General features: G+C 37.8%; 1 protein-coding gene across 2 annotated transcripts; it reads right to left on the bottom strand.

The window, feature by feature from the left end:
* On the bottom strand, positions 1 to 13,844 carry LOC18592201 (acetyl-CoA carboxylase 1-like). Of its 2 annotated transcripts, XM_018125818.2 has the most exons (33): positions 13,176 to 13,844; positions 12,575 to 12,684; positions 12,023 to 12,401; positions 11,398 to 11,604; positions 11,153 to 11,314; positions 10,876 to 10,968; positions 10,687 to 10,782; positions 10,365 to 10,538; positions 9,867 to 9,960; positions 9,583 to 9,770; positions 9,422 to 9,472; positions 9,294 to 9,333; positions 9,058 to 9,182; positions 8,851 to 8,967; positions 8,706 to 8,780; positions 8,572 to 8,628; positions 8,336 to 8,440; positions 8,066 to 8,152; positions 7,738 to 7,929; positions 7,477 to 7,665; positions 6,769 to 6,879; positions 6,577 to 6,663; positions 6,297 to 6,473; positions 6,029 to 6,106; positions 5,802 to 5,924; positions 5,360 to 5,629; positions 4,933 to 5,273; positions 4,461 to 4,698; positions 4,016 to 4,368; positions 3,692 to 3,905; positions 3,030 to 3,206; positions 759 to 2,912; positions 1 to 669 (listed from the first exon to the last, which is right to left on the bottom strand). In XM_018125818.2, exons 3-33 carry the CDS (start codon positions 12,398 to 12,400, stop codon positions 613 to 615), a joined length of 6,810 nt encoding a protein of 2,269 aa, XP_017981307.1. In that variant the 5' UTR covers position 12,401; positions 12,575 to 12,684; positions 13,176 to 13,844; the 3' UTR covers positions 1 to 612. The 2 variants fall into 2 exon arrangements, with proteins under 2 accessions (XP_017981307.1, XP_017981308.1); XM_018125819.2 differs by lacking the exon at positions 12,575 to 12,684.
* Positions 13,845 to 14,325: the final 481 nt, after the last annotated feature.

Below are 14,325 nucleotides of genomic sequence, written 5' to 3'. Positions count from 1 at the left end.
TAGATTGTTAATAAACCACCTTCCACTTTAAAAAATAATATTTCAATATTACATTTCAACTGGTGAAGGATGAATGTGAAATGGGCAAGAATAGGAACATTTACTTGCCAAACTTATTGTCTATGATACAACATGTCACAGCCAAATCAGCAAGGATAGGGAACAACCCATTAGCACACTATTCCCTCAAAAGACTAATGAATTTGCATTCACAAGTAGAATGATTTATCCTTCCCTAGACATTATTACAAAAATTAGTAATAGAAGCAAAGTTTCATGAGATTTGCACCAAACCCATCAAATTGGGCTCTGCCAATGCCTATTGACTACCTAGTAGCACTAAAAATCTAATACTCTTACCAACCTGGACCAGCTCTAATTTACACGTTCAAGAAAGCTACAGATTAGGCCGGGAGTCTGCCTCCAGCCACACTTCTCATGCAGCTTCAGGTAGCTGACAGAATCACTGCAAATAGTAGGTGAATTCTTGCAGAATTTCCGTGCCAGGTATGGTTCCATGATCAACACGCTTCACGTTACCAAAATTTTAATGTAAGCAGCACAAGAGTGAGAAATGTAGGACCTTATTCTCATGGAATACCAACCTCTCAATCATCCAAGCACCTTACGAAGTTCGTTAACTATTTGTGTCCTGCTTGATGGCTCCATCTGCATTGGATTAAAATAATCATCTACAGGTTCCTTGAGATATAGACAAGAATGCTGTAAAAGCAAGAAAGGATAGTTGGATGGTTTACCTTGCTTAGAAGGGCAGCAAGACCTTGAGGTAGAGCTTGCATATCTGAAGCTGAATTGCCAATATTTGTAAGCTGAAGCAATACCTTTTGGACCCGCAGCTCTTGTAGCTTCTCACTGTAATTTCTCTGATCATCCTTCCATGAAAAGAAAGCTTCATCGTTCACCCAAGCATCCTCGCTTCCCTTTGCAATATTTGAATCCAAAAACCATTTCTTGATCAAGTCCATTGCAGATTTATGTGACAGTTGGTCACCAGCAGCATCTTTTACAATTTTGACCAGAGAACTCTCTGCAATTCTCCGGCAGAGCCTTCTATAGAAGAAAGAGCGTGAACGATCCCAGTCCACAACTTCTTTTATTACCCCTTTTGCAGCCATCCTTAAAGAAGTATCATGAAGTTCTGCAAATTTAGTGGCTATTTGGGTGTATACTGGCAAAAGCTGTTTCTCACGTGTTCTTATTTGCTGCTGCAGAGATTCCATCTTTGCATAGGCTCCACTGATCTTGGCTTCCTGAAGGTTTGCCTTCAAACTTATAAGCTGTTGATCAAGCCTTCCCATGCATTCCAGTAGCTCCTTGGTCCTAAACTTGATTTCAATCATTCCTTCTGGCTCAAGTACATTACCCTTAGCAGTGCGCTCAGCATACATTTCAATATGGTCAGCATTGATCCGGCTGTCCACAACAACCCATGCCCCACCACGAAGCTCACCCATCATAGGAATGTACACAAAAACAGGTTGTTTGTACGTTCTAAGATTCTCAACAATGGTTGACCCTGCCTGAAGGATACCCTCAAAAAGGTCCCTTTGTCCACCTGAAAAGCCTCTCCAGTTGGCAAGAATGAAAAGTGGAAGCTCTTCCCTATTGAAATCCATTATTGCTTGAGCCGTCTTTGTAGCAGAATCTGGAAACCATACCTGTCCAGCTTGAGGGACAACCCTCTCATGGGAATCAAGTTGTCCTGGATCAGCTGGGATAACCTGCATCACCGTCTGTGTCTCAACAGCAACTACTCCTACAGGGATTCCTCCAAGCTTTGCCCTTCCTGTCACAACTGTTCTTGCCCAACCTTCCAGTGTTTCCACAAAGCTATCCCTGTCAAAGATACCCCCCTTCCAGTTCCCACTACTTTCTAAAGCGCCACAAATAGCAGCACGAGGATCACATGAATTTTCTGGGAAGTACTCCACAGGTCTTTCTGGAGGATCTGACGGATTTAAAATGGGAAGTGGGCCACCTATATGAGTAGGAATGCAACTTAGCCAGTTCAAAATAGCTGACACCCCTTCGAGATCATCTGAGACTGTAAGATGGACAACCCCATTCGTTGCCATGATTTTTGGTCCACCAAGTTGCATGTGGGAGCTGTAAACCTCACGACCAAGAAGTTTGTTCAATGCAGAGAAACCAGTCAAAATAATTGGTTGATCAAGTCTCTGTATGCACCGCATGCCAAGACGAGCAAGATAAGCACCAATTCCCACAGTTCTACCAGTCACATATGTTAAGGTAAAGGTTTCCTTGTATGCCCTAGAATATGCACCAGCAATGGCCCCACTACCTGTTAAGTTTTCAACCCCCAAACCATCCTCCTTCCCAACAATAGTATCTATCACCCATCTGCACTCTCCACTTGCCAGCTTAATCTCATGTGCAATCACAGATGATCCAATCCTAGCATAATCCTCAGGAGTCAAGTAAACATATTGAAAACCACGCTCAGGGCTGGATTCATCAGACCAACCAACTTTAAAGCAGGCTTTCACTTCCTCAGCTACCCCAATACGGGCACCAGAATTAGCAGCCAAATAAATTAAAGGTAGTTTCTTAGTGCAAGCAAGATCAGTTACACCAAGAAAGAATGCATCCTCTCTTGGGCCAAAAGAACCAGCTTTGAAGGTCACATCATTTGCAACTATCAAAATTGTTCTTCCAGAAGGGAACTCGGGTGTAGACATTTCCATGCACCAGGCTACCATACCAACATCATTGAGTCCAGGCTGGCGCTCAACAGGAACAAGAGGAGTTCCCCAGTTACCTTTTTGGTCAGCAAATATGAGCTCCGTGACCTTAGGAAGAAGTTTATCTTTGGGTTTTTTAATTCCTGGGAACTGGGATGCCCATGATTGTTGCAAGGCTGTCTCAAATGCCTGCAAGTAGTGTCATTCTGAGTAATATAGCTTTATCTGCAATATATTGTTGAGCACAGAAAAGCAAAAGAACAAGCAAATAGCAACATGGTTGTATGCCCCTAGCACTGTACTTACCAATGGAAAGTCATAGCAGTAAGTTGTATTGTTTTTCCTCGCCAGTAGACGTTTCCGGTCAAGAACACCCAAAGTCTGATAGTGAGCATTAACTGGTACACCATGCAGAGGACCCCTTACAGAAAGCGAATGGTATACAACTCTGTGTTTGCTTGTATCCTCTAGTTCTCGGTATATCTGAAAGTACAACAAAGCCATATTTATTTGACCTATATTCATCAAGATTACATTTTCATTGAGCTTAAGGGGTAAACTGGTTCTATTTGGATAGTTATATATAGTTCTAAGTTCTGACACCGTACAGCAGGATATCTTTTGGCAAAATGCAGTGGCATTCTGCTAATCATATTAGGGAAAAAAGACTGATGCATTCAATTTTTTTCTAAAAACTACATATCTCAAAATGTAACTAAGTCGACAAGAGCTCTACATTAAAAAAAAAATCAAAAGACAAATAACACTTTTGGGTCTATGGTTCCTCTCAATGGAACCATTTTTGGTAGTTATAAAGATTTGTATGATATATGATCTCTCTACAAACCAAAAATGTCGCTGGTTGGAGAAAGTTTTTCCCTTTTTCCTCAGTTCCAGAGGAAAGCACTACAGCTAGATCCTGGTGGGAGAATTTTTATAGCACTACTATGTATCAAATAGAAACTTACATGTACAGTGCAGGTCTGACCAGTCACATTTGTCACCACAACTCTCCAAGCACCATTTGCTTGTCCAGAAGATGCCATCCAGAGCTTCACTTCCCACTCACAAACACCTAACTTATGCATTCTTACACCAACAAATGCATGAATTTCCTGAGCCAATTCTTCTAAGATTGACTCTGCTGCCGCTTCTTCTTGTCTGGCATCTAGGTCAACTCTCCTGGTGAAATATATCAAATGCATGAAGATATATACAAAGTCCACTGACTATGCAGAAAGGAGAGGAGGAAAAAAAGATGAAAACAAAAACAAGAATATAGACTTAATTACTTGGGATAAGGCACAAGATCATTTATCTGTTGCTCTCGTAAGATACAAAGATACATCTGAGCATGGTCAGATTTTAGAGTAGCATTGTGCACGTTTAGTTCCAACTCCTCCATTGCAGCCATTAAGGACCTCAAAATGCTCCTTGAAGTAAAAGATATAGCCCATTGACTACGAATCATGTCAACGTCAAGTCCCCGATATGCTGTAAGCCCATCATCTGTTGTTGGCTGCCTGACAAGCGTTCTGAGGAACATCCTCTGGATTGGCAGTGGCTTGTCCACAACAGTGTATAAGTGCCATTGACGGTCACGTGAAGGGGTATACTGTATATTCTCATATCCTTTAAGCTTATCCTGGATTAAGAAATAATAAATATCAGGTCAAAGGTGCATAGTAATTTTTTTTTTAGAAGGAAATCAATGGAGCAGCAGTTAAAACAACAGACCAATTCAAGGTATATGGACAGAGGAGGTTCCAGATGACGCAAAAAAGGTTCTTCCTCATAATAGAGCTTTTCAGCTGACCAATGAAACGAGTGCCTCATAGGAGTTCGTCCTTCATCTCTCTGTATGATACAACTAATGACCCCAACACCTGCAGAGCGTAGACTTGACCCTACCTCTTTATCTTTTAGTATTTTTGCTAACTTATTAATTCTCTCTTGAGCTTGATCCTCATCTCCACTGCAAAGAGTAATTGCCTTTGGATTATCAGTAGTTTGAATTTATATAAAACCAAAATTCAACCCATCCAAGTATAATGAGATTTGAGTTTAAATAGATTTATAATTGCCTCTGAAGTTTAAATAAGTTGTATAATTTTATGCACTATATATGACATTGAAAGTTCAAACTTTCACAGGAAGGATTGTCTTCAGCTACAGATTTCAACATAAGCAAAAGTTCAGAAGCATATACCTATCCTGAAGTAAACTCATCTGATTGTTGATGCCCACCAGTGCAATATGCATCATATTACCAAAGCTACTTGGTTCTGCACATCCATTTGGAGTTGCTTCATGAAGGTTATGAGTTGTTTCCCTTAATGCTGCATTTATAATTGCAGGCAAAAATTGGAGAGATTTTATTATAACCATGGCTCCCCATTTCTTCTCACCGTGTTTCTCAACTAATGGTTTATCAGACATTTTTTCTTCAGACCCATTCTTTCTCTCAATATGCTCTTCCAAGAACTCCCATGAAGCAATAAGACCAGATCTGTGCCACTGCATCCGGACACTCCCCTTTACAAGATAGGGCTGATGACAAATACAAACAGTTAAATGAGGAAATGACAGTCCCAAAATAAAATAAGCTGAAGGTTATGAGAGTTAAGCACTAATACCTGGTATAGCCTACGAACATAAGTCTCCACAACCCGCCTCTGAAGGGTGTGATCACTATGATCAAACAGACCTACAAGAGCATCTTCAACAGCTAAAGGAGCACTAACAAGATCCTCCATTCTTTCATTAATGGCACTTTTCCTCTTCGGAGTATCCATACTTTCACCATCCTCAGTAAACATTTCTAATTCAGAAAGGCTTCTAGCAATGGTAGAGCGAAGTTCGCTCAATTTGGTTTGTTCCAGTAATTGACTTGCCTTCAGTGCCAACTACAGACACACATTCAAAAATAAGCCTTAAAGACAAAAGAGCAAATATCCTCCTTCCAAGGCAGAGAGAATGAATTTTGGAAAGCCAAAAAGAGGTATATGAACAACAGAATACTAAAAACTTGTTATTAATTATAGATGCAGAAATGAGTAACATAATGCAGTAGCAAACCTCGGAATAACTTGTATGGTTCAGTGCAGAGAATCGGATTAGTTGATCTCTATATGCAGCAGGGTTAGGATAAACCAATTGTTCCAAGAGTCTGAGTATCAATTTATTTTTACTTTTGACACCCTGCAAGCCAAAAAAGTCATGTTATATGAACATAGAATAATTACAATAGGAAAAACTGAAAAGAACAAAGAACAAAAAACAAGCCAGTGTTACAAGTTTGATACCTGATGAGATAGCACAATGTCCACAACCTTCAATAGATCTTTCTTATACTGAAGTCGAAGACGTTCAATCACATCAGCCTGATAGCATTGAAACAAAAGACTCGTTCAAGCAAACAAAATAACAATCATTCGAAAATTTGAAGACTGCAACTGGACTTAGAGTTGTAAGTATAATGTTCAAGATTTGCATCTCAATTGATGTCTTAACACTTTCGAAAAGGGAAAATCAGATTGATCTTACCAATACAAATAATCATGACATAAATACCTGGATGTTGTCACTAAATAACTCTTCAACGGATAGATACTCTTCAAAAAGGGACCGCACAATAACACGGGCATGACTTTCTCTTCCACCCTCATAAGACTTAACAAGACTCATCAAAGGTTCAATAAGCCTTTCTAGGGATCCTCTTTCTTTCTCAGGACAGGAGGATAGATGGGACTGTAAACAAAGTAGGTTCCCCAAGTATTTAACTTTCCAGAGGAACAAAAATAGACACAAAAAATGAACTTCAAAATGAGGATTATGGGATGAGGAAACTCACTTCTAGGACTCCCTTCAATAACTTGGCAGGAAAGTCAACATTCTGGGAGCTTGAAATCGCTTCAAACCCCTTGTGATTTGATTCCAACTGATACAATGGCAATAATATAAGTAAAAGGAGATCAAAAGATTCAAGTCTAAAGTCACTATCAGAACAGAAAGAAGAGATAAAATCCGGATTATGAACATTTACCTCATTTTTAAGATTTTTGGGAAGCCTAGTTGCCAAAACAGATAAGCATTCTTGCCATTGAAGGAAAGGCAGCTCAGGACTGTCAAGACAAGTTAGCAGGCTTTGCACTACCTGTAACACATGTGAAACCAATTGATATCAGGATTCAAATTTCAAGAATATCTAACAAAAGGCTCGGACACAGAAAAGCTGAGCCTTTGCAATGTGTTTTGTGTGAGAAGAAAAATGCGCTGAGACACCATTTATCTTTCCTTGAACTTTTTAAGTCTTTCTTTGTATTTTTAAAGACATCATTAAGACCTTTCAACTGTTTCTTATCTTTTCTAATTTCTTTAATTTAATTTTCATTATGCTTACTAAAAATTGTTGGAAGCATATAATAAAATTCCAAATTAAAATTTATTGATGTATAAAGTATAAAGATTATCTCTCCACAAGCGTCAAATGTATTGATAGATATTATAGCATATCAATTATTGATGTATAAATTTTCATTTTGAATTCTATAGTTTCATTTTATTTTCCATATAATATATGACACTTGCAAAAACTTAAGAGTTGAAAACGTAGATCTCATGGTTTCAGAGCTACGAAATTAAGGGCACTTCTTAATTGTTTACAACAGAAACTACTGAAGAAGAGATTTGCTGATTTGCAGTGTAGTTTAATCCCCATGATGAGATTACTATGGTATAGAGAAATACTTACTTCATCAATATTATGCTCATAACCAGCAAGAATCATGCAGGCTGTATTTAAACTTGCAGCACATTTCTGGTGAACTTTACCAGAAATTGCAGTTGGAGGCCCCAGTACAGGGAAGCTCCCATGGAATGGTTCAGCTTTCCTAACAGCCGAAGGATCATCCAGATCAAGCCTAGCGATAAGCTCACCAGCCTGCCAGAAAAACGACTTCCTAAGTTTTCGCAGAAATATAGCACTTGTATTTCTCATATAGACCATATTTACCTGCATTGCTTGACCTTCAGACATTTTGAATTGAATAACTCCCGAAGCAGGTGAAAGAAGAGGCATGCACATTTTCATAACCTCAACCTCTGCATATGGTGTGTCAGCATCTACATGACTACCATCAGAAACCAAAAACCTCAGCAGTTTGCATGGTGTTTCTGCCACTAATTTTGATGGGTCATGATCATTCTGGATAAAGAAAAAAAAAAACATAAATAACCTTATACCTTAATTTAGTGGATAGAAAGAAATGGATGAGTTTTTTTTTTTTCTTTGGGTTTGAGAAGGGGAGTCAGAGCCTAGGAAAGAAAGGAATAACTGGCACCTGTAGCAGGCAAGTCCTTCCATCAATTAGAAGGCGTGTACCAGCAGCTTCTTCCTCTGCATAAATGACATGACTGTTTCCATCCAACTGCAACAAATTCAAACTAACCATTATGAAGAGTCAAAAAAAGAAGAGGAAAAAAACAGTTGTGATTTACAAGGCTAGCAATAGAGAGGTTCAAAGAACAGGGAACAAAGAAATAAAAAAAAAAAAGCAAAAGTCAAACATGTCGAACAATATTTCTGAATATGTTAGGCTAAAATTTCTTGCCTGCATCAATAAACCACCATCTCGTAGTGTGTGTATCTCTGCCTCAATCTCTGACTCATTCATTTTCAACCTATAACTTCCTGGTCCACCCCTAACCATGTCGATCTGAGAACATATTTTTAAAATTGTTTGATGCAGAATCAATCAACATGATAGCCCAAATCTCCAAAAGTTCTTGAGAATTAGAAAAGAAGCCATTACAATAATGGTAAAGTGACATTATCAAAAGCCCATACCGTATATTTGCTTCCTTCAATGTTCAAAGACACTTGAGAATGTACAAGTGATATGTGCTGCAATCAAGATCAACAGACATCAGTATCTTCACAATGACCCACATAACAGAAGCAGCTCAGGCTTAGCGCTATACCTTGGGAGGGATTTGACCCTTTTCAAGATAACCAACATAATCTGAAACCATAGCTGCACTGCTGGCTGCTGCTTTCTGAGATAAACAGAGCGTAAAACACATATTCTCTTACCAGTAAAATAAATTTTGATGCATGAGAACTTACATAGAGAGCTCCTCCAACAACTGAGAGATACCAAGGAGGCCTTTCTGCTCTAACTCGCATAGCAATTCTACTATCCAACCAACCTGTGTGGATTTTATTTTCCCTGTAATCTGAAGCCTGTAGAACATTTTAGCTGTTAGTAGGCAGTATTCTTAAGTCATTAATTTCTATAAAGATAAACAAAGACGGTCCATGTGGAAAACCTACATGTAAAAGGTCAATAGTGTAATCAACATTTGTACGAATTTCTCCCCGGATTTGAATTTCTTTCAACCCAAGAACCATATTTGCGATAGCTAGAGCTCTGGATTCCCCAAAGGCAAAGACATGTCCTGAGGTAAGATTTTGCTCTTATCAGAAATTGTAATGATTCTTGTAAGAAATAACTTGTGTGCATAGAGGCTGTATGTCCAAAAATATTCACAGATTAGTATAATACTTACCAAATTGAGAATCTGAAAATTCATGAATGCCTCCTCCTGACTGCCAAGAATTATTGCAATCATTATATTATAAATTTTGACTTTAAGATTCTGTCAACCAATAGTTTTTCCCAAAAATAAAAGTTTACCTTAACAGAGAAGTAAGCCCAGACATTTGGCTTGCTTTTAAAACTCAACTCCTGTACAAAATCATGTAACTCAATACAAACTTAAGAGAAGAACAGAAAAAAGGAAGTGAAAAAAGAAATGATACTTCAAGTACAATGTTCGTGAACCTAGTTAGTCTAACCTGAACTTTTCCACTTGTAGGCTTAAAACCATCATCTGGATCCTCACTTGTCACGCGCACAGCTACACAGTGACCTTTTGGTCTTGTTGACTCTGCCTTGTCAAAATCAAAAGAAGTGGTAACTACTGACGTTTTTCTCCAAGAATCATACCCTCCACCATGTTCCATTCCATAGAATCGCCGTATTTCTACTCAAATGAAGCACACAAACACATAAATACCATTGCATGAATTAGATGACAATAAAAAAAGTTTTGGAGAGATACTGGATGTTGACATCATACCAGGAATTTGCCAGAGAGGAATACCCATCCCAACTGCAACTTGGGCAGCTGGCAGATTTACTTCAGCAATCCACTCAGTGACAGGGTGCTCCACCTGTTGGAATTGATTTTTTAGATGTTGACGATGTACAGAGTATGATGGGGAAAAAATCTTAAATGGGAATGACTCTGCCATGCAAATCACAAGATTCCTTCTAACAGGTTCACACCGAAAGAAGGTGAGAAACAACCAACCATGTCTTAGAAATGCTAAATTATCCAGCATTTCGTGGTCATGAAGCTAAATGTTTTTATAAACGGACCAATCAGCCAAATACTGTTTCTTAAATGAGCTAGCATTTCTACTTTACATCCACTTCAAATGCAGATATGATTAATATATTACACAACCACAGTAAATTTAAAAAGAAAAAGAGAGCATAAATATGATTGCATGAATGTGACAGCTTAATCCATATGACATGTTCCAGAACTGAGGATAGAATCATCATGACATACCTGTAACCGAGGGTTGAGCTCTAGAAAGTAGTACTCGCCAGTGTCCATACCGTACAGATATTCAACAGTAGCTGCTCCAACATAATTGACACATTTAGCTAACCTTCTAGCTGCCTGCTCTAGTTTTTTGACCGTCTCCAATGGAGCTACGGTGATTGGACCCTCCTCAATAATCTATTTCACCAGGACCATGATGTTAGATCTTGTAGGGAAACTTTCGTCAAATATGATGCAACTGAAGGATAAAACTCATTTTGGCTGGGGGTTCCTATTTGTTCCAGAAAACTAACATTTAAATAGAGCCTCTGAGTAACAAACTTACTTTCTGGTGCCGCCTCTGAACACTACAGTCACGGCTATGCAAAGCTGCAACATTTCCATACTGATCACAGAGTAACTGGACCTCTAAATGCCGACTCTAGTGAGGGTAAAAAATATACCAAACGGTTTGTCAGACTAAGAGCTATACTCCACCCACTTCATTGAAATCAATTGTAGCAAATAATCTCACCTGTGAAGCAACTTTCATTATAAATATAGGTGAACCTGGAACTTCACCCTGCACTTGCTTGAACAGTGCCCTAACTTCATCATCATTGTGAACCTAGAAAATCAAACAGCACTAGGCGTGAAAAAGTTTCCAACCAATTCAGATGATATGAAAAGTATTTAAATCAATCTTACTTTTACCAAAATATGCAAAGTAACTTTAAAGGGGGATTAGCTTAAAGCATTGGATAAGTAAATATTGCTATGGTCAGAAATCACTTTTCAGGAATGAAGCAAACCTTTCTTATGCCTTTACCACCACCACCCCAAGATGCCTTGATCATTGCAGGATAACCAACAACTTGACAACTTAAAATTGCTTCCTCTGTTGTATAAACACATGCTTTACTATATATTTCATCAGGAATAGCAACTAGGCAACTTTCTGCAGGAATTTTCACCTGGAAAACAGGAAGGTAGTATTGTGCATGAGAAACTGCCATGGAAAAGGATCATTTTTAACATTCGAAAGAAAGATAATTACATGAGAACCACTCCATGGAAGGGTGGGCACTTCTGCTGCTTGAGCAATCAATGATGAACCAATCTTATCTCCCAATGCGGCCATAGATACTGCTGGTGGCCCAAGAAAAATGATTCCCTTTGCATTCAGTGCATCTGGCAACGCAGGGCTTTCTGATGCATGACCCCAGCCAGGCCAAACTGCGTCAACATGTGTTATCTCTGCCATCTGAGGTAACCACATAATATAATTTGTCAAAATATATAGAATTTGCAGAATGTTTCATATAATTAATCATAACTACATTGGGGATTAGCTCCAATAAACCATAAGTAGAAAGAACGAGAACAGACCCTCTCTACTTATCAATTTTCTTTTATTGTCCTAGGACTCCACACTAATGCAGTGATGTGCAGCTTATAAAGCACTTGACAAGCAAACTTCTTTTATTGAGCTAATACCCTGTGTTAACTCTAATGTTTCAGAACTTTCTGGACTAAAATTAATTATGTACAGCAAGAACATAGTAAGAGTAATCAAATTCCATTGTAACTGAAAAGAAAAAAAAAACTTCTTGAAAGGGAAATTCGTAAATAAAAGAACAATTCGGAAGCAAGTAAATGCTACAGGAGTTTACTGTACAAACCTCTACAATAAGCTGCACATTGGCATAGTTATTATTATTTGTCCCACCAGGAACTTCCACAAACTGATCAGCAATTCTAATATGCTCTGCATTGATTCTCATGTCCTCAGGAGTAGCCATGGCCACCAACAAGATTGCCTTTTCTGTGCCAAATGTCTCATAAGCCCATGTCCTAATACTACGTATAAATTTGACAGCTGCCATTCCATTGTTTGCAATTAAAATACTATGGATCGGCTTCTTCCCTCCTAGTGCAAAACAGAATTCATCTACTTGAGATATTGTAGCAGGACTCCTCATCAGCAATACCCCATTCGTGTACCCATTGTTTGCACGCCCTACACCAGCCATAGCTGACTTTCTTTGGGCCTCTGACATGCTGCATATCAAGAAATCAAATAATTAACAAGGATGAGGATTCAAATATTAATCAATAATGAAATAAAGTTGTACTCATTCAGTGTGTTCTTAACAAATTCAAGTGGATAACGTTTGAATAGTAGCAGTCTAATTCTGAACTGAGACTTTAAAAATAGGCGTATTTCCTTAAACCTGTAAATCAATCAATAGCTTAATCAAGCAACTCCTTCAAGTTGAACCCCGGCCAAAAAGAAATAGTAATAGGATTAGCTGCACAAACGCACCGTATCTGTACCAAAGCCCTGTTTCGTTGCACATAACTGAATATGATATGACTTATTTTAAAATTTTTCCTGATACTCTTAACTTAGTTTAGATGACATGGTACCGAAAGAATCAGACTTTAGAACAAAAATTTATTAGTTTATTCATTGGTGATTCCAATTCCAGTTCCAAAAAACCAAACATGGCCTACGAGTAAAATTCCCCAGATGCAAGATCAGAAAAACATTTGATTTCAACAAAAGCACTACTTTAGAAAGCAAAAAATAATCATTAAAAACCCTCCAAAAGTTCAAAATTATTGTTTTGAAATCCTTACCAAACCGAAACCTCAATCAACAGAATTACAAGCCCACCCTCAAAAACAAAAACCATAACTTTTCAAACTTCATAAAACAACAAAACCTTTTTCAAAAAGAAAAACGTAGTTCCCAGCTAGAATATCACTTCTTGGCTTCAAAAGAAAACAATGCTCAATTCTGTAAAGAACCCACAAAAAAATATGACATACCTCACAAAAAGAAGAACTTTTTAATCCAGGACGGTTGGGATCAAAACAAAGTCTTCAATTTGATATATGGGAATGAAGCATACTTTTCTAATTTCTTGGTAAAAGAAAACAGAACAGAGAGAAAGAGAGATGAAGAGGGATCACAAGACACAGCCAGGAAGTGCAGAACGTGTGTTTTCGAGTGCACATGCAAAGCAATGTTAGAAATCCTTAATAGTAGAAGTTATGTGTTAGCAGAGAGTTAGGTTTGGGGTAGCGGAAGGGTGGGTCTTTTTTATGAGGTTTTAACGGCCTTTTTAATGACGACCTGCACGTGGTAGCTGCCCCTGCCACACCACCCCTCAAACCCCTTTACCCCTTCGTTTTTCCTTCTTTTTTGTTTGCTGTGACACAGGTTGTAGTAGTTCCCAGCTACCCCAGTCTCTTGCCTTCTTGCTTTCTATTGCTACAATTCTTTTGGAATAATTCGCCATCTTTTCTTTCCGGTTAACCAAAGAGTCTTCTTTGGCTAAAAGACAAAAAATTTGTAGATATGTTTTAAGGCTCTGTTAACGCATTTTCCATGGATACACATATTGGAGGTGGCGTGCCTTGACTGTGCGTTGGGTATTTGGTGGTGTAGTCGACCAACCCTTCTCTTCTAAGATTTTCATTAGATTAGCTGTGCTTTTGTTTATTATTATACTATTATTTGGGTGGAATCATGTTTGTTGTTTTTATTAAATTTTTTTTAGCACCCAACTATTTTTAAATTATTTCTTAATCTAATTTTCGATCTTAAAATAACACTTTGCTCAGAGGTGTTTATGGACCAAAGAGGGTCGAGTCTATCAAGCTTTTTCATTAAAAAATAAATCAAATTCAAACTCAGACTCATTCTTTTAATTATAATATTTTTTAAAAAAAAATTTACACTCAAATATTTAATTTATTAGTTGATACATTATCTCTCTACTTAAATAGTAGAGTTTGAATTTTTTTAATTAAAAAAATAAAAAAAATTTATATTAATTTTTTAATATTAAATTTTAATAAAAATATAATAATTATTAACAAAATAATTTAATCAATTGAGATTAAATTTGGATTAAACATTAGTGTTACGAGTTCACATTTTTTACCTAAAAAATATACCTGTTAAGCAAAAGTC

This window comes from Theobroma cacao, chromosome 8, assembly GCF_053813885.1.
Source record: "Theobroma cacao isolate CCN51 chromosome 8, ASM5381388v1, whole genome shotgun sequence".
Classification (NCBI taxonomy): Eukaryota; Viridiplantae; Streptophyta; class Magnoliopsida; order Malvales; family Malvaceae; genus Theobroma; species Theobroma cacao.
This window is presented reverse-complemented; position numbering and strand designations above follow the sequence as displayed.